The following is an 18,833-nucleotide window of genomic DNA, read 5'->3' as shown; positions in this document are numbered from 1 at the left end:
ACGACGCACAGGGACGGAGAACGGCGCCAAATTCAAAAAGGTAAACAAACACATTACATACAGTATACTGTAATCTTATAGATTACAGTACTGTATGTAAAAAATACACACCCCCCTTGTCCCTAGTGGTCTGTCCAGTGTCCTGCATGTACTTTTATATAATAAAAACGTTTCTTTCTCCCTGCAAACTGTAGATTGTCCATAGCAACCAAAAGTGTCCCTTTATGTCAAAAATAGTTTTAGATCAGCTAAAAAACAGCGATAATAAATTATAATCACTTGCAGAATTGTGCGATAGCGATTTGTGGGGAAATTCGTCATAAAAAAAAAAAATAATGACAGCGACAATTCTGCAACTGAGAAAATTTCAGTGATTTTGATTTGATTACATTATTGAATAATTTTTATTATAATTATATTATTATTTGTTATAATTATTTATAATTATTTATTATATTATAATTTATAATTTTGTTTTTAAAAAAATGTCATACCCGGGATGCCTACTAGACTCTTGTTTGGTCAGATTTAAGTGAGTTATTTCTAAAAATTACAGGCCTACAGTATAAAACGCCAAATTTCCTTGCAAATAATGGTACCGCTTTCAGCACTTTTTTCTGAAATAATCATACCGCCAGGGAGGTTAATTAACATTAGCTAAAGAGCTGAAAAACCACATCGTTTTGTGTTTGTTGGCCGACAATTCTTTGCCGTTTGTATGCAAGACAAGGTCATGGCCAACGCCCTTCGGACAAAAGTCCTACGCTTTGTCCGCGGAAAATCCAATCGTGTGTATGAGGCTTTAGACAGCTGGATCTGCATTGGGACACCCATTTTTTAAAGAACAAACCTAATAGTTTGGCAGCAGTATCTTATCACATAAGGGCTTCAATCCCTCTAGTTAATGTCAGTTTTTAGACAGCAGACATAAAATAGACATCCACTTTAAATGTTTCTAAATCCTATCTGTGTATAATAAAGCTAGAACATGCTTTGCCAGTTTGCAGTCATGGGAATTTCTTTTACGTGCGTAGGTTTGCTGTGTTTATTTTGTCTCCCCTGCTTGATGCTGTGCTTGTCTGCCGAAGTCTTGCTGTTCTGTGTTTATATCCTGCGGTCTTTTTTTTCCAGAGTAACTTTAATGTGGCTGTCCTGAACGTGGGGGCTCCGGCCGCAGGAATGAATGCTGCTGTGCGCTCTGCGGTAAGAGTGGGCATTACTGAAGGGCACAAGATGTTTGCAGTCAGTGACGGCTTTGAAGGATTTGCCAAGGGTCAAGTGAGTTAACTGAAGTTCACTTCTATATAAAATGCTTTGCACTTATAAATATATATATACCGTGTATATATATATATATCTATATATCTATATATATATGTATATATACAAATAAACTCAAACTACTGAAGAGATTATCAGGCCTGTATTATTATTTTTATTCAGTCTATTAAATCATTCTTGTCTTTTATTTACTCTGAAGACATTTTGCAAACTGGTATATAGAGTAGTAATGGGGTCAGTGGTGGCCCCTCCATAAGGAGCGCAGGGGTGCCGCACTCCTTAAAGCGGGAGTTCACCCGAAATTTTTTTAACATTAGATTGATGCTCATTTTGTCAAGGGGAATCGGGTAGATTTTTTCAAATCGAACCAGTACTTACCGTTTTAGAGAGCGATCTTCGCCGCCGCTTCCGGGTATGGGCTGCGGGACTGGGCGTTCCTATTTGATTGACAGGCTTCCGACGGTTGCATACATCGCGTCACGAGTAGCTGAAAGAAGCCGAACGTCGGTGCGGCTCTATACGGCGCCTGCGCACCGACGTTCGGCTACTTTCGGAAAATTGTGATGCGATGTATGCGACCGTCGGAAGCCTGTCGGAAGCCTGTCAATCAAATAGGAACGCTCGGCGGAGAAGATCGCTCTCTAAAACGGTAAGTACTGCTTAGATTGTAAAAAAAACACCCGATTCCCCTTGACAAAACGAGCATCAATCTAATGTTAAAAAAAAAAGTTTTTGGGTGAACCTCCACTTTAATCTACATGCAGGGTGCCGGACGCATGCATTTTATTTTATTATTATTTTTTTTAAAGCACATGATTAGAACCCAAGGCTGTAATTGGCTTAAAAAATGGTGGGCTTGGGGCGCAGAGCACTGTGCCCTGAGTCCACCCAGTTGTGTGACAATAGCGAATTAATATTGCATAGGGGTAAGTAGTGGGCGGACAAGCAAGCGTCGGGGGTGGGGGGATTGACCAAGAGACGGGAGGGGGGGTGTTTTGTTTGCTGCCCCCTCCCCCCAAAGAAATGGAGCACCAGCCGCTACTGAATGGGGTATATGGTGCAATAAGTCTTGTGTGTACATATCTTTGCAGAACAGCAACAAGTTCATAGGACCCAATTGCGGCGTTCAAGTTAATGTTCTGCTGATCTCAATGCACCAGATGCAGCTCCTCTGAAGAGACTGAAATATCCCAAGGCAAACAGATAATAAAAACATCAGGGCAGAATCTGAGTGTAGTAACAGATTTATTGTAGTAAAATGGCAACTTACATTGTAACAGTTAAAATCAGGCTCACTCCATAGTAAGGGCTTCCAATGATCAATCTCACAACAACATGAAATCTCAGACCAGGATAGAAACAGTGGGTGGGTAGATGCATCTGCAGGACCAAGAGGAGGGGCACCAAACTAAGTGCAGCATTAAATGTTTGGAGAAATACTACTAAATTGGCAACTCACATGGGAAGAAGAAATGACACTTCTTGTATACAATGCGTAAGCAGTCGGCTCATGCCTCTGGAATGGGGAGCCTCTTTGTACAACTTGCAGCATGGAAAGTCCCCCCAGTGTGTTCTCTTGGTTCTCTGAGGCCTCGTACACACGGCCGAGTTTCTCGGCAAAAACCAGCAAGAAGCTTGCTGGGTTTTTTTTTTTGCAGAGGAAACCGGTTGTGTGTACACTTTTCAACGAGGAAACCGCCGAGGATCTCGTCAGGCCAAAAAGAAAGCATGTCTTCTTTTTCCCTCGACGGCAATGGGAAAATTTGGCTCGCCGAGATCCTCGGCGGCTTCACAAGGAACTCGATGAGCAAAACGATGTGTTTCGTCCGTCGAGTTCCTCGGACGTGTGTACGAGGCCTAAGTGTATCTAGCCTGCATCTGCCTATCTCTAGTGTTTCTATCCTGGTTTGGTGTTCCCTGTTTTTGTGAGACTGACCATCGGAATCCCTTACTATGTGATGAGCCTGATTTTAACTATCACAATGTGAGTTGCCATTTGTCTTTTCACCACAATAATTCTGTTACTATGCTACACTCAGATTGCGCCCCTTCTGTTCTTATTTTGCAAACTGGACCAATATTATATAGTATATATATTTTAATAAAGAAAGGGCTTACATCATGAATCGAAATGAAAAATGAATCGGAAATGAAAAGAAAATATTAGAATGTTGAGCTGAATATGTTGGATAACTATCACCCAATTGCAATCTTCGGGTGTACATTGTATGCCCTCAAACCCTTACAAAGTACTTTGAGTGTACGCTGTATGCCCGGTTCCTCTTCCTAATATTTAAATATTGGGTGATCACACTACACTCTTATAATGGATTGGATCTCTGCATATTTTTGCAGGATAATATAAAACTAAGTAAAAAAAGAATTCACATTCTTGTTTCTGCAGGTAAGAGAGATTAAATGGGGAGATGTTGGTGGCTGGACTGGTCAAGGTGGATCTCTTTTGGGAACCAAAAGGTAAGTTTATCTTGGTAAAGTAAATTAAGTAAACTACATATAAAAGTGGTTAATCACATGGTGGTTTTAACCACTTAAGACCCGGACCAATATGCAGGTAAAGGACCAGGCACCTTTTTGCGATTCGGCACTGCGCTGCTTTAACTGAAAATTGCGCGGTCGTGTGACGTGGCTCCTAAACAAAATTGGCGTCCTTTTTTTCGCCACAAATAGAGCATTCTTTTGGTGGTATTACCTTTTGCTATAATAAATATCCCCCAAAAATATATATATATAAAAAAAAAAAGTTTTCCTCAGTTTAGGCAGATACGTATTCTTCTACCTATTTTTGGTAAAAAAAATCGCAATAAGCGTTTAGCGATTGGTTTGCGCAAAATTTGTAGCGTTTACAAAATTTGGGATAGTTTTATTGCATTTTTATTAATATTTTTTTTATTACTACTAATGGTGGAGATCAGCAATTTTTTCCGTGACTGCGACATTATGGTGGACACATTGGACAATTTTGACACATTTTTGGGACCATTGTCATTTTCACAGCAAAAAGTGCTAGAAAAATGCATTGTTTACTGTGAAAATGACAATTACAGTTTGGGAGTTAACCACTAGGGGGCGCTGAAGGGGTTAAGTGTGACCTCATATGTGTTTCTAACTGTAGGGGGGCCGGGCTGGACGTGTGACGTCATTGATCGCCTTTCCCTATATCAGGGAACAGACGATCAATGACAGTGCCACTGTGAAGAACAGGGAAGGTGTGTTTACACACACCTCTCCCTGTTCTTCAGCTCCTATGACTGATCGTGGGACTCCGGCGGCGATCGGGTCCGCGGGTCCCGAGGACATACAGGTACATGCTTGTGCCCAGCCGTGCCATTCTGCCAATGTATATCGGCGTTAGGCAGTCCTTAAGTGGTTAAAGCAGAACATCAGGCATTAAAATGAATCTCAATCTCAAGGTATCCATTATATGTCTTCCATAGATGGCCTAAGAGTCCTCTGTTTTCGCAGCTTTCCAACCTTCTCAACTCACATTCATGGTAATACTTATCCATCTGATGAGGGACTATAGAAAAAAAATGGTTGGTCACCTCCTCTCCCCTACGCTGTATTTGGACAATGAAGGAGCAACAGAATATTGGTCAGATTATCCTTCTGCTGTTCCTGCCTGTGAGCATGTTCAGTGTAAAGCCTCGTTTACACGACCCGATTTTTGGCCAACCGAGCATCAGACTTTTGTCCAAAGGATCTTGTCTTGCATACTAACGGCACACAATTGCAAAACCAAAACTAAATCTGCGCTATCGTTAGTAGTGCACAGCTACAAACAATCTAGTGAAGAAGAAAGCAAAAAACGTAGTATACAAAAATTGTAGCGCTAAAAATTGAAAAAAAACAATGATAGTCTATGTCCAACACTAAATGACAGTGCAATCAAATATCAGTCCATATGAATGCAAGAACTTGATAGAAGAATGGACCATGTGCAGAAAATTAATCCAAACCCACAGTGATTTACAATAATCTTAGTGTGTGAAAACAGGTACCCACCACCAGTTGAAGGGGAGGCTTACCAGATATAATGGACCCAAGTAAGCATAAGCTCAAAGGGTCAACAGAGCTTAATATATGTAGATAAAAGCTGCATCAACAGGAACCGAATGAACAATCGGCAGGATACACTTGAAATCTTCACTTGAAGCAAGACGGGGAAAGGTATCAACAACTTGGAGATGACTCATAGAAGATCAAACTGTACCCAGAGTGCATAGAGGAAATGAAAGGCACATATTGTAATTCCATAAAAACATAGAGTGTTTTAATGACGGTTAAAAACACTTACAATTTGTTGGATAATAAAAGGACATCAATATCAAGGTGTGCATGGCAGCAGTAGAGTCCCGACACGTTTCGCAACAATCTTGCATCATCTGGGCTGTCTTCTTTCAGCTCTTTCACCAGCGGGGGCCCGGTCTTCTGCGTTGCCTTCTTCTCTTCTCTGATGTTGATTCGACGCTCCCTCCCGCTGTAATGCCGAGTGTGCGGTGTGCGGCGATTTTTATAGGCCTCTTATGACGTCACAGTCCCAGCATGCTCCGGGTGGTGACGACATAATTACCCCGGCCCCTTATTTCGTCACCACCCGGAGCATGCTGGGACTGTGACGTCATAAGAGGCCTATATAAATCGCCGTGCACCGCACACCCGGCATTACGGCGGGAGGGAGCGTCGAGTCAACATCGAAGAAGGCGACACAGAAGACCGGGCCCCCGCTGGTGAAAGAGCTGAAAGAAGACAGGGGTGGTGCCCGGCAGAAGGGAAAAAGAACCGGAGAGCGGGAGAAGAGAGTGTAGAAGTCGGAAGAAGACCCCCCCGAAGTCGGAAGAAGACCCCCCCGAAGTCGGAAGAAGACCCCCCGAAGTCGGAAGAAGACCCCCCGAAGTCGGAAGAAGGGAGAAGACCGGGCCCCCCGCTGGTAAAAGAACTAAAAGAAAACAGCGGTGGTGCCCGGCAGAAGGGAGAAGTCGGAAGACCCCCGAAGTCGGAAGAAGACCCCCAGAGTTGCCTCATAAACTACTTTAAAAACCTGTGTAGTGTTTTTTTATTTACATTTTTCTTCCACCAGGTGAATGTGTAGGGGTACAATGTACCCCATATTCATTCACATAGGGTGGGGGGCTGGGATCTGGGGGCCCCCTTATTGAAGGGGGCTCCCAGATTCCGATAAGCCCCCTGCCCGCAGATCCCGACAACCATCAGTCAGCGTTGTCGGGAAGAGGCCCTTGTCCCCATCAACATGGGGGCAAGGTGCTTTGGGGTGGGGGGCCCTGCCCCAAAGCACCCACCCCCCCATGTTGAGGACAAGCCGCCTGGTACGGCTCAGGAGGGGGGGTTCGCTCGCTCGTCCCTACCCCTTTCCTGACCGGCTGGTCTGCGTGCTCGGATAAGGGTCTGGTATGGATCTGGAAGGGAACCCCACGCCGTTTTTCCGGCGTAGGGGGTTCCCCTTGAAATCCATACCAGACCTAAGGGCCTGTATGCTCTTGGAGGGGGAACCCATGCTGTTTTTTTCTTTAAAATTTGGCATCGAGTTCCCCTTTCTGGAGGCGACTTCAAGTCGTGTTGTAAGTCGCGTTGTGATTCATACTCAAGTCGTGTCCAAGTTGCCTCCCAAAGTCGTGCTGGAAATCGTATTGCCCCTGTGTGAACCGGCTCTATTGAAAAATGTTGTCCCTAAAGTTGATTTGTTGAATGCAGAAAAAATGGGCACTGCAGTTGTTGTGTATGGAACTACATCGGGGGTCGCCAAACAAAGGGCCAGTTTACTGTCCTTCAGACTTTAGGGGGGCCAGACTATGGCCAGTTGGCATCCAGTGGAAGTAAACAATGCCTTATCTTTGGTGTCAGTGGGAGGACCAGTGCACCATTGTTGGTGGCAATGAAAATAATTCTGCCCCATCGTTGGTGTCTGTGGGAGAAATTGTGCCCTTTTGTTGGTGTCAATGGTAGGAATAGTGGCCCATCGTTGGTATCAATGGAAGGAATTATGCCCCATTGTTGGTGTCAATGAAGGGAATTGTGCCCCATCATACCTTCAATGGTCTAGTAGAGTCCATTGCCTCAACAGGTCATTTTGGTGGCAAATAGAGGACATACCCAATAGTAGGTGGGTGGTCATAAAGTTATAGCTGATCAGTGTATTCCTGCAGTTTGAGTGAATATGCACTGTTGTAGCACTGTTACGACACATTGTTGTGTATAGGCCGTTATAGATAGTACCGCCAGCTGTAGTTTCAACTGTATCTGCCCAGAATTCCAAATCATGTCTGTCTGGATATTTCAGCAAATAATGTATTTTTTTTTTTTTTTCAGAACTCTTCCTGCTAAATATTTTGACCAAATCGCTGAACAGATACGTTCTAATAGCATAAATGCGCTGCTTGTCATTGGAGGGTTTGAGGTAAATATCTGATCTCTTGTATTACACTTGTGCTTGTCCACCTCTTAAGTAACATGTTTAATGTAAAAGTCTATAATAATAGCTTTTCATAGTCTGTCTCATCTGTAATTTATTTTTGTGACCCAAAGTCATAGTCATACGGAAGTTCCTAAAGTGTCCCTGGCACAACAGAGCTGTCACCTCCACGTCTACGCACATTAAACCCACTTATACCACCCTGATAGCCCCATATCTCTATGTGATCTAGCATTGGTCAGGAGCTTGGACCCTCCCTTTCCTGTGCCTCACTACTTACCAGTTACTGTAATTGGCTCCCTAATGCCGCGTACACACGGTCGGAATTTCCGGTGAAAAAAGTCAGACGGAATTTTTTCAGCGGATATTCTGACCGTGTGTATGGTCCCACGGTCTGAGAAAGAGAACATGTTCTCTTTTTTTCAGACAGAAAAAAACATGCATGCTCGGAAACAATTTGACGTATGCTCGGAAGCAGTGAACTTCATTTTTCTAGGCTTGTCATAGTGTTGTACGTCACCGCGTTTTTGACGGTTTGAATTTGGTGTGTTCGTGTGTATGCAAGACAGCTTGAGCGGAATTCCATCGGAAAAACCCGTCTGAGTTTATTCCGACGGAAAAACCGATTGTGTGTATGAGGCATTACACGCTCATAGGTGCAAGGGGGTGGGGTCAGGATCTTGAGAGCTGTCTACAATCCACATAATAGAGCACCCGGGACTCAGACCCCAGGGTGAGGGGTACTTGCTGTGCTCTACCAGTGCTGCTTTATGAACTTTCCTATGACATCACATTCACTTTAAAGGCATAGAACTTATTTCATTGCATTTATTTTTAAAGTAAACAAATCATGAAAAAAATACAGAGGCTTCCATCATTAGGCTTATTTTGAAATGCTAGCTATATAGATTACTACTGATTGAGGAAGCCAGAATCAAGATATGGAGTCTTTTAAGGCCTCATGCACACTGGACGTTAACATAACGTTATAAAAACGCCAGTAGCGTTGCAGTGAGTTTTTCAACTTTTTTCAATGTTTTTTCAAAATCGTTTTTTAGCGTTTATTATCCCTTTTCAGCGTTTTTCAGCGTTAGCGTTTTTTGGCGTTTTTTTTTTAAGAAAAAAATAATTCATTTTTTTTCCAATGGATCAACCATGTTAAAAAAGACTGGTGTGTGATGTTTTTTTTTAGCATTTAACAGTGTTTATCGATGTTTATCAGCGTTACAGCGTTTTTACAGCTGAAAAACATCTCTCAGAACCCACTAGTTTTTTTTTACTGCTCAAAAACGCCACTGCCCAAAACTGCTGATAACAGCCTGTGTGTGCATGAACACATTGGATAACATGATGGAAAGTTTATTGACTGTAGAAAAAAAACGTCTACTGCCAAAAACAGCTACTGTAAAAACGTCCAAAAACGTCCAGTGTGCATGAGGCCTAAAATATATTTTCTAAAATAATGTCCATTTGTGATGTTTTTTTTTATGACTTTATCATTCTCCTTTTTTTTTTTTTATGAATACGCATTTTACAAGTTTATCTGTTTAAATCCATTTGATGTATTTTGTGTTTACATTATGTGATTGTTTAATTTTTTATTTCATTTTTTGATTATTTGTCTTTTATTTTAGTATGTGTAGTGGTTCCTTTGCCAGTCTATCTGTGTGCTGTGGTAGTTATGGCTCTCCCCATGGCTCCATTAAGATCTTGTTCCACCCATACAACGATTGTTGTGTCTTCTTTTTCCTTCCTACACCGTGCCTGTACATTCCAGGCCTACCTGGGACTGATGGAGCTGACTGTTGCCCGAGGGAAATATGATGAGTTCTGTATTCCTATGGTTATGGTGCCCGCCACTGTCTCCAACAATGTCCCCGGTTCAGATTTCAGCATTGGCGCAGATACTGCTCTGAACACTATAACGGATGTAAGTTTAATCAGACTAGCTTGAGTGCACCTAATTCACCAATCACTAAGATCTCGTCACTGTGCTCTTTATTTATCAGAACAAACCAATCAGATCTTCATAAATACAATTTAAGCTGATTTATTTAGAAGCAAAGATCTAGAGTCCTTGGGGTTGATTTACTAAAGGAAAATAGATTGTACACTTTGCAAAGTGCCGTTGCATTCTCTAAGAGCAGTTGCTCCAGAGCTTAGTAAATGAGGCAAAGCTTCACTTTGCAAAAAAATACCCAATCACATGCAAGGAAAATAAAAAAAAACATAATTTTTGCTTGCACATGATTGGATGATGGAAGTCAGCATTGCTTCTTCTTCTTCTCATTTACTAAGCTCTGGAGCGACTGCTCCTGCAGAGTGCACAGTCTATTTGTCTTTAGTAAATCAGCCCCCTTGTGACTTCTTTTGTTTGGACTAAAATCTCAATTTATCAGCTTTCCCGGCTATCGTCTTCGAACTACAAAAGCCCTTCCCCTATTTAATGGAGATAAAAAGAGGGGGAGGTGTCTGCAGTATAAATCTGGCACGCATTCTAGAGTGACAACACTGTTCCTTTGAGGATACCATAGTGTTGTCATCCTATGAAAGGAAGTGTATTACAATTTAAAGTATAACTAAATGCAAGACATTTTTTTTATTAGTTTTGGATAGAGCGGAGAGGGATTAGAGCTCCTGTCAATTTTCATTGCTGTCTGTGCCTCCATTAGGGAGAGTCACCTTCTCTGTTTATCCTGTTTACCTTTATCATTGAAAATTAAAAAGTAAAAGAAAATTCTAAATTTTTGGTTATCCCCAGAAAAGTAATAGGGGAGCTGCGGTGGCTCAACGCGATTGGCACTGTGCTGACAAGCCATTCACCTCTGCAGCTAGGGGTTCGGATCCCGGTCTCGGCTACATGTGAATTGAGTTTGGTGGTCTCAGCCCGGCTCCCGGTGGGTGTGCTATGCGAGGTAAGCCTGTGCTTAGTACGCCCACCCCCCTCCCACTTAAACCACCACACTTACACGCACTCGAAATTGGGTTAACATGCACGCACTTTGAACACGCGGTCTCTAAAAAGAGAGGCAAAGGACTAACGGGGCTGGTTGAGCGGGCTAGATCCTCTCACTCCCTTATAGGGAGTCCCTCTGCCCCATTGGGCTTCAAAGCGGAGCAGGTAGGGCGGGCTGTGTGGGAGGACCCCCTCACACACCCGCCATTGTCACCCGGGGCATGGAGAAAGGTGGCAGATTGCCTCTGGGGGAGGCCTGCCTACTCCCAACTCCTGCAGTCCGGCTCCTCTCTCGAGTACACGCACAAAATACACTTAAAAAAAAATAAAGTAATAGAGGGGAAATCTTCCAATAGGGACACTAGTTCTGGTGACCTTGGGGTCCCCTAAGAATTTTCCTAATTTGCAGGGATTTCCTCTGACTTCCTGTTTGGCTATGGGACAGGAAGTGAAGGGAAATCTCTGCAATGGGACACAGATGGTGAAAAATAATCTGACAGGTTATAACCCTCTCTTACTCTATCTAAAATAAATAATAATTTAATAATACATTAAATCCTGTAGTAAAAACATATATCAGTTGTTCAAGTGAAGACAATGACGGCTGTGATTCTGTAGGGCTGATTTATTTTCTACAAGCTCTGATAAATAAACACACAGATGACTGTCCATACAGGTAAGTACTTGCATGCTGCATGACGTATATTGCTTATGCTATTTGCACTTTATTTAATCCACTCTTGCCTTCAATATTTCTCTGCTCATAGTCCCTCCATGCTGTCTGCTGCTTGTAGTGCTCGTCTTTAAATCTCTAGGCTGCTAGGCATTAGAAAAAAACCTTAGCTTGCTCATTAGTGCAATATACTGAACGGCTGAATGGTTGTCATGTCTTTGTAATGCTAGTGAATGCTGCCAACCAACATTCCATCAGTGGTATCCCATGAAACCAGTTCTTTTACAAAGTAGAAGCAGCATCAACACCACCAGTGTGCAAAGGAAGTGCTCGTCATTTCACATTGTGATGTAGAGCAAGGCTTGTCGAAACAGAACAGAAAAGGTTGAACCATGAAATCACAGCACACAAAATAGTGTACGAGGGTACACAATAAGACCAACCTTCGAAGAGGGAAGGCCTGCATCTTTGAACCCCCTGGGAACAAATGTTCTTGAAAGGGGCAAAGCACTCTGGTCAACCTAGGTCAAACCCAGGTGGACCATATTTCATAGGGATCCCCAAAGCTGGTCCTCCAAGGCCTTGGCAAGGGTTGTACCGAAGAGGGACGCCCTGCGGGAAGAGGAAAAAGACTCAAAAGTAGAGCAGTCTTTAATGTGCCACCCTATAGATGAAAGACGTCTACAAGGCGGTTCCATAACTCTGGGAGGACGTCCATGGACGTCCTCCTAGAATCGCGCTCCCGCGCTCCCCCTGGGGCGCGCACACGGGAATGTCCGTGACCGGCGCATCACGGATCATATATAGCGGCGGTTTACCACGTGATCGCTCCGTCCACTTTAATCTTTAATGTGCCTGTGTGCTCTCTTATGTACTACACACATTAAAGACTGGGGATAGAACTGCTTAGGTTTTTACTTCAAGATAGATGGATAGATAGTGAGATATTGAGGTAGATAGATAGATAGATAGATAGATAGATAGATAGATAGATAGATAGATAGATAGATAGATAGATAGATAGATAGATCAAGCAAGGACAGATACACCCTGTATTAACATGTATATAATTATTATCATGTTGGCTCAAGTATGAGCGTATGGGTCGCAGTTAAGGAAAAACTAAGATCTTCACACATTTAGAAAGCATAACAGGTGAAGAAAGAGTGAAGAAAAGATGGAGTATCTGCTGCTAAGGGGCATTATGAGAGACGTAGGGTGAAAGCTCTTTTGGTCCTACTTCTCTTGTGGGTCACAAGAGTGCACTTAGTTCTCTCGCTGTTAGTTAACATCACTTTAACCACTTAATCACCACCCTATAGACGAAAGACGTCTACAAGGCGGTTCCTTAACTCTGGGAGGACTACCATGGACGTCCTCCTAGAATCGCGTTCCCGCGCGCCCCCTGGTGCGCGCACACGGGAATGTCCGTGACCGGCGCATCACGGATCATGGTAAATCGCCGCTGATAGCGGCGGTTTACCACGTGATCGCTCCGTCCACTTGTGTGAAAAAAAGGACAAAAATTTCATTTGGGTACAATGTTGTATGACTAAGTAATTGTCATTCAAATTGTGAGAGCACCGAAAGCTGAAAATTGGTCTGGTTATTAAGTGGGTTTACGTGCCTGGTGGTCAAGTGGTTAATGTCGGGATCCACGCAGATGTCAAGACCTGAAGGCTGAAAGCCTGAGCCAGCTCCTCCCACCCCCTGCACAGCCCAGGGCTCTAGTGAGCACTGACAGTCACCGCTCTCTGCTCACTGAACACTTAGAACTGAGGGATCAGCAGTCCTTGATCGCTCAGTTCTCGGTCTGAGGCCTTGTACACACGACCGAACATGTCTGCTGAAACTGGTCCACTGACCAGTTTCAGCAGACATGTTTGGTCGTGTGTACAGCCGACCGACCGGATTGCCGGCCGAGCGGACTTTTTCCAGCGGACAAATGTTTCTTAGCATGCTAAGAAACATGTCCGCTGGAAGCCTGTCCGTCGGACGTGTTCGGTCGTTTGTACAGACTCACCGGACACGTCCGATCGGCCGCCATCCCTCGCATGCGTTGAAGTGATTCGACGCATGCGTGGAAGCATTGAACTTCCAGGGCCGCGCACGTCGCCGCGGCGACGGCGCGGCCACGTCAGTGCATATCGTGTACACGCGGATTTCTGTCTGATGGTGTTTACAACCATCAGACAGAAATCTCCGAGGGGACATGTCCGCTGAAAACGGTCCGGCGGATCGTTTTCAGCGGACTGTCCCCTCGTCTGTACGGGGCCTGAGAGGTGGCTGGGGACAGATGCAGCATCGGTGTGTTACTGAGGTAAGTATGTATGTTTTTTTTTTTTTTTATTATTCCCATAATTCTCTTTTAAAACAAATCAGTTCATTTGTCTTGTATGGACACTACACTGGTTTGTTTTAATTGGGCAAGTAAAAATTGACTATAATGTCTTATTTTATTCATTTCAAATTCACCAGCAATTTACACAGCCCTTTACATGTATATTGTACATTTACATCGGTCCCTGCCCTCAATGAGTCTACAATCCCCACCTTGCATTCATACATACACATACTAGGGCCAATTTAGACAGAAGCCAATTAACCTACCAGCATGTCTTTAGAGTGTGGGAGGAAACCGGTGTACCCAGAGGTAAACTCAACGCAGGTAGTGTCCTGGTTGGGATTCAGACTGATTTTTTTTTTCTGATCTGTTTTGAAAAAAAAAAAACTTGAATCTGTCCGGTCAAACACAGACACTATGAGATTGATTTACTAAAGGCAAACAGACTGTGCACTTTGCAAAGAGTTGCTCCAGAGCTTAGTAAATGAGGGAAAGCTTAACTTTGCAAAGAATACCCAATCACGTGCAAGAAATTTTTTAAAAACTGAATTTTTGCTTGCATATGATTGGATGATGGAAGTCAAAGTGCACAGTCTATTTGCCTTAAGTAAATCAACCCCTATACAGTGGAACCTCGGATTGCGAGTAACGCGGTTAATAAGAGTTTCGCAATACGAGCACTGTATTTAAAAAAATCCTAACTCGGTTTGCGAGTTTTGTCTCTCAACACGAGCAGAATTCAGGCCAAAGCGGTGTGCAGTACTGCGTTTGGCCTGAGGTGGGGGGCGCCGGAGACGAGCGGAGCCAAACGGCGTTGATCGCAGCCGAACCTCGCCGTTCGGAAATGCACGGAAAGGCCCGAGGACAGCTCGGTCGCCTTCGGCAAACCTCGGGAACGGAGTCTATCCGAGGTTTGCCAAGGTCAGCCGAGGTGTTCTCGGGCCTTTCCGGCCGTTTTCAAGGCTCTCCGGCGCCCCCTAACCTCTGGTCACATTCGGTATTGCATGCCATTGAAGTCAATGCGGAACAAATTATTTTCGTTTCCATTGACTTCAATGGGGAAACTAGCTTTGATATACGTGTACTTTGGATTACGAGAATTCTCCTGGAATGAATTATGCTTGTAATCCGAGGTTCCACTGTACTTCTGTAAAGGTTCCATTGGGTCCATTTCTATATGAAGCTGCACTGAATGCAGAAGCTTACTTTTCCCTTCTTTACTCAACTCTGATTGCACTTGACTCTGGCCAGTTCTGATGTTATTTATTAGAGGTAGTTATATAGCGAGTTACATACTGTACATTCACATCAGTCCCTGTCCTCAAGAAGCTTACAATCAAAATCCCTACTTCGTATCGCATGCATACACATACTGGCCGGGATTCGCCGTCGTAACATTGAGAGGCAAGTACTGTATTCACAAAGCACTTGCTCCCATATGTACGCCGGCGTAACGTAGTAGGCGTGTTGTATTATAATGAAACGTGACCCGATGTAAATGAATGGCTGATCGAACGGCGCATGCGCGCGCATGCTCAGGATCACGTCGCAAATACTCCCTAAGATACGTTGTTTCAATGCTTTCGACGTGAACGTAACCTACGCCCAGCCCCATTCACGTACGACTTAGGTAAACAACGTCAAATACGACGCTGTTCCCTTAACATGGCTTACCCCTGCTTTATGAGGGGTAAACTAACGCCGAACGTACGCCTTACGTAAACGGCGTAGCTTAATATGACGAGAGCAAGTACGTTTGTGAATCAGCGTATCTAGGTCATTTGCATATTTGACGCGTAAATCTACGGAAGCGCCCCTTGCGGCCAGCGTAAATATGCACCCAAGATACGATGGCGTAGTAGACTTACGCCGGTCGTATCTTGGCCAAATTCAGGCGTATCTGATTTCCAGAATACGCGGAAAGATACGACGGCGCACATTTGGACTTACGACGGCGTATCTGGAGATACGCCGTCGTAAGTCCTTTCTGAATCCCGGCTACTAAGTCCAATTTAGACAGGAGCCAATGAACCTACCAGCATAACTTTGAAGTGTGGGAGGAAACTGGAGCCAACCCATGCAAACAAAGGGAGAATATGTACACTCCATGCAGGTAGCATGCTGGTTAAAAGTCAAACCAATGACCCCATTGCTACAAGACAGAAGTGCTGATCATTAAGTCACTTTTAATTATGGATGAAAAACAAATAAAAAAAGTAACAAAGCTTCTTAACCTGAATTAAAAAATATGAATGTGTTACTAAATAATATAATCACTACAAGGACGTAACTGTGTACACACACACAAATATACACTATGTTACCAAAAGTATTGTGACGCCTGCCTTTACATCCACATGAATTTTAATGGCATGCCAGTCTTTTGTTGGCCAAACACTATATGAAAAATTGGTCAAAATTCAGTAATTTAGACAGTTCGTTGGTTTTTCGGCCAGTTAGTGGGCACAAAATCAATAATCTTTAGGACATTTTTGAGCCGAAAAAACGAAGGACAGGTTTGGAAATGTTCTGCAAAACGAATGATAAATTGAAAGGTTAATGTGTTTCCCATCCGAAATGTTTGCACTAGGTATATGTAAAAAAACAAACAAAAAATGGATTAATTTATGTCCACTAAAATATTTATCGGTCATTACCTGTAGGCACTATCGCTCACGGCCGAATGTTCGTTTTTCAAAAATGGGTTCTCCGATTTTTCGTATAGTGTATGACCAGCATTAGTCTGTAGGGTTCAATATTGAGTTGGCCCACCATTTGCAGCTATTACAGCTTCAACTCTGGCAAGGCTGTCCACATGGTTTAGGAGTGTGTCTATGGGAATGTTTGACCATTCCTCCAGAAGTGCATTGTCAGGTCAGGCACTGATGTTGGACTAGAAGGCCTGGCTTGCAGTCTCCATTCTAATCTATCCCAAAGGTTTTCTATCGGGTTGGGGTCAGGACTCTTTGCAGGCCAGTCAAGTTCCTCCACCCCAAACTCGCTCATCCATGTCTTTGGGCCACCCACTTGTGACAATAGTGAATTAATATTCGCTATTGTCTTCTGGCTTCTCCTCCCGACCAATTAGTACAGGAGACAGATGGGGTTTGTTTCGGGAGGAGAAACCGTGAAGGGGTGAGTGTGGGGGGACTGTCTCATCGAGTGGGGTGAGTGTGGGGGGACTGTCACCGTGGAGGGGTGAGTGCGGGGGGACCGTCACCGTGGAGGGATGAGTGCGGGGGGGCTGTCACCATGGAAGCGTGAGTGCAGGGGGACCGTCACTGTGGAAAGACTGAGTGCGGGGGGGGGGACCTTCATCGTGGAAAGACTGACCTTCACTGTGAAAAGACTGAAGGTGGGGGGATCTTCACCGTAGAAAGACTGAGTGCAGGGGGACCTTCACCGTGGAAAGACTGAGTGCAGGGGGATCTTCACCGTGGAGAGACTGAGTGCAGGGGGGACCTTCACTGTGGAAAGACTGAGTGCAGGGGGGACCTTCACTGTGGAAAGACTGAGTGCAGGGGGGACCTTCACTGTGGAAAGACTGAGTGTGGGGGACCTTCACCGTGGAAAGACTGAGTGCAGGGGGGACCTTCACCGTGGAAAGACTGAGTGCAGGGGGGACCTTCACTGTGGAAAGACTGAGTGTGGGGGACCTTCATCGTGGAAAGACTGAGTGCAGGGGGACCTTCACCGTGGAAAGACTGAGTGCAGGGGGGACCTTCACTGTGGAAAGACTGAGTGCGGGGGGACCTTCACCGTGGAAAGACTGAGTGCAGGGGGACCTTCACCGTGGAAAGACTGAGTGTGGGGGACCTTCACCGTGGAAAGACTGAGTGCAGGGGGACCTTCACTGTGGAAAGACTGAGTGCGGGAGGACCTTCACCGTGGAAAGACTGAGTGCAGGGGGACCTTCACCTTGGAAAGACTGAGTGCGGGAGGACCTTCACCGTGGAAAGACTGAGTGCAGGGGGACCTTCACCTTGGAAAGACTGAGTGCGGGAGGACCTTCACCATGGAGAGGCTGAGTGCGAGGGGACCTTCACCGTCGAAAGACTAAGTGCAGGGGGGGGGGCCTTCACCGTGGAGAGACTGAGTGCGGGGGACCTTCACCGTGAAAAGACTGAGTGCGGGGGGACCTTCACCGTGGAAAGACTGAGTGCAGGGGGGACCTTCACCGTGGAAAGACTGAGTGTGGGGGGGGCCTTCACCGTGGAGGTTTGAGTGCGGGGGGATCGTCACTGTGGAGAGGCTGAGTGTGGACCTGGGGGGGGGGGGGGGGTTGTTTACCTTCTGACTTCACAACCACTTTAATAAAATACTGTAACTTTTAAGCTTGCACTACCTTTTTGATACATAATCCCTTCTTTGTTTGGTATCGCATAGTCCCACCAATCTTCCCCAGCTCCTCCCCTTGTGGGATTATTTTATGTATTCTAAGGATAGATACCTGGATATTCCATGGTTTAGGAACACAGCATTGTAAATTGTGGTCCCCAGTGCATTGTGGGTCTTTATGGAGCCTACAGGGAATCTGTTGTTTTTAATCATATACAATATTGGCAAGGTTAGATAAGTTACGTCCTTGTATCTTTATTAAATAATAAGTTTATGTGGACCATTTATTAATTTTGCTCACTGCACATTGCCTCTTGATTGGACTATAATGAAAGGAAAGTGTCACTTTGCTGAATAACAATTATAAATGCTATGATGGTACTAACGCCTATTAGTTTATCTCCTCTTCCATTGCACTTCTTATTAAATGTCTATTAATTTTTATACTCCTCTTCCATTGCACTTTAATTGTATTATTAAGCAGCAATAATGCTTCCCCTATGAATTTAGATAATAAAGGCACTAATAAATCAATTATAACAATAATAGGAATCTTAGGAAAGAATAAACTAACATTGCTTTCTCCACCTTTGCTGACTATCTCCATGCTTAAAACATTGTGATTTTTCCATAACTGTGGTTAACTTTTACTTTTGCTCTGCATGGGAGTTTCTAAAACCACTTCAGAACTAAAATGCGCCAATGCCATGCACTTTAGTCTGGGCACTCAAACTGTGCTGCGTCAGTAAAGTGTGCCGCTGCGGAATCAACAGTCAACTTCCAACCATTGGGC

The 18,833-nt window shown here is 44.3% G+C and overlaps 1 protein-coding gene across 5 annotated transcripts in view; it reads left to right on the top strand.

Moving 5' to 3' along the window:
• Positions 1–18,833, top strand: part of LOC120940064 (phosphofructokinase, platelet) — a 154,615-nt gene that overhangs the window by 111,960 nt on the left and 23,822 nt on the right. For 3 of the 5 annotated variants that reach the window (XM_040352666.1, XM_040352665.1, XM_040352663.1), the window contains exons 13-16: positions 1,132–1,278; positions 3,686–3,756; positions 7,627–7,714; positions 9,507–9,659. In XM_040352666.1, coding sequence (XP_040208600.1) covers positions 1,132–1,278; positions 3,686–3,756; positions 7,627–7,714; positions 9,507–9,659 — 459 coding nt within the window. The remainder of the gene's footprint in view (positions 1–1,131; positions 1,279–3,685; positions 3,757–7,626; positions 7,715–9,506; positions 9,660–18,833) is intronic. The other 2 variants (XM_040352664.1, XM_040352662.1) reach the window with 1 other exon arrangement.

This window comes from Rana temporaria, chromosome 5 (assembly GCF_905171775.1).
Source record: "Rana temporaria chromosome 5, aRanTem1.1, whole genome shotgun sequence".
NCBI lineage: Eukaryota > Metazoa > Chordata > Amphibia > Anura > Ranidae > Rana > Rana temporaria.
The sequence above is the reverse complement of the archived record's forward strand: the minus strand, read 5'-3'. Positions and strand labels throughout refer to the sequence as shown.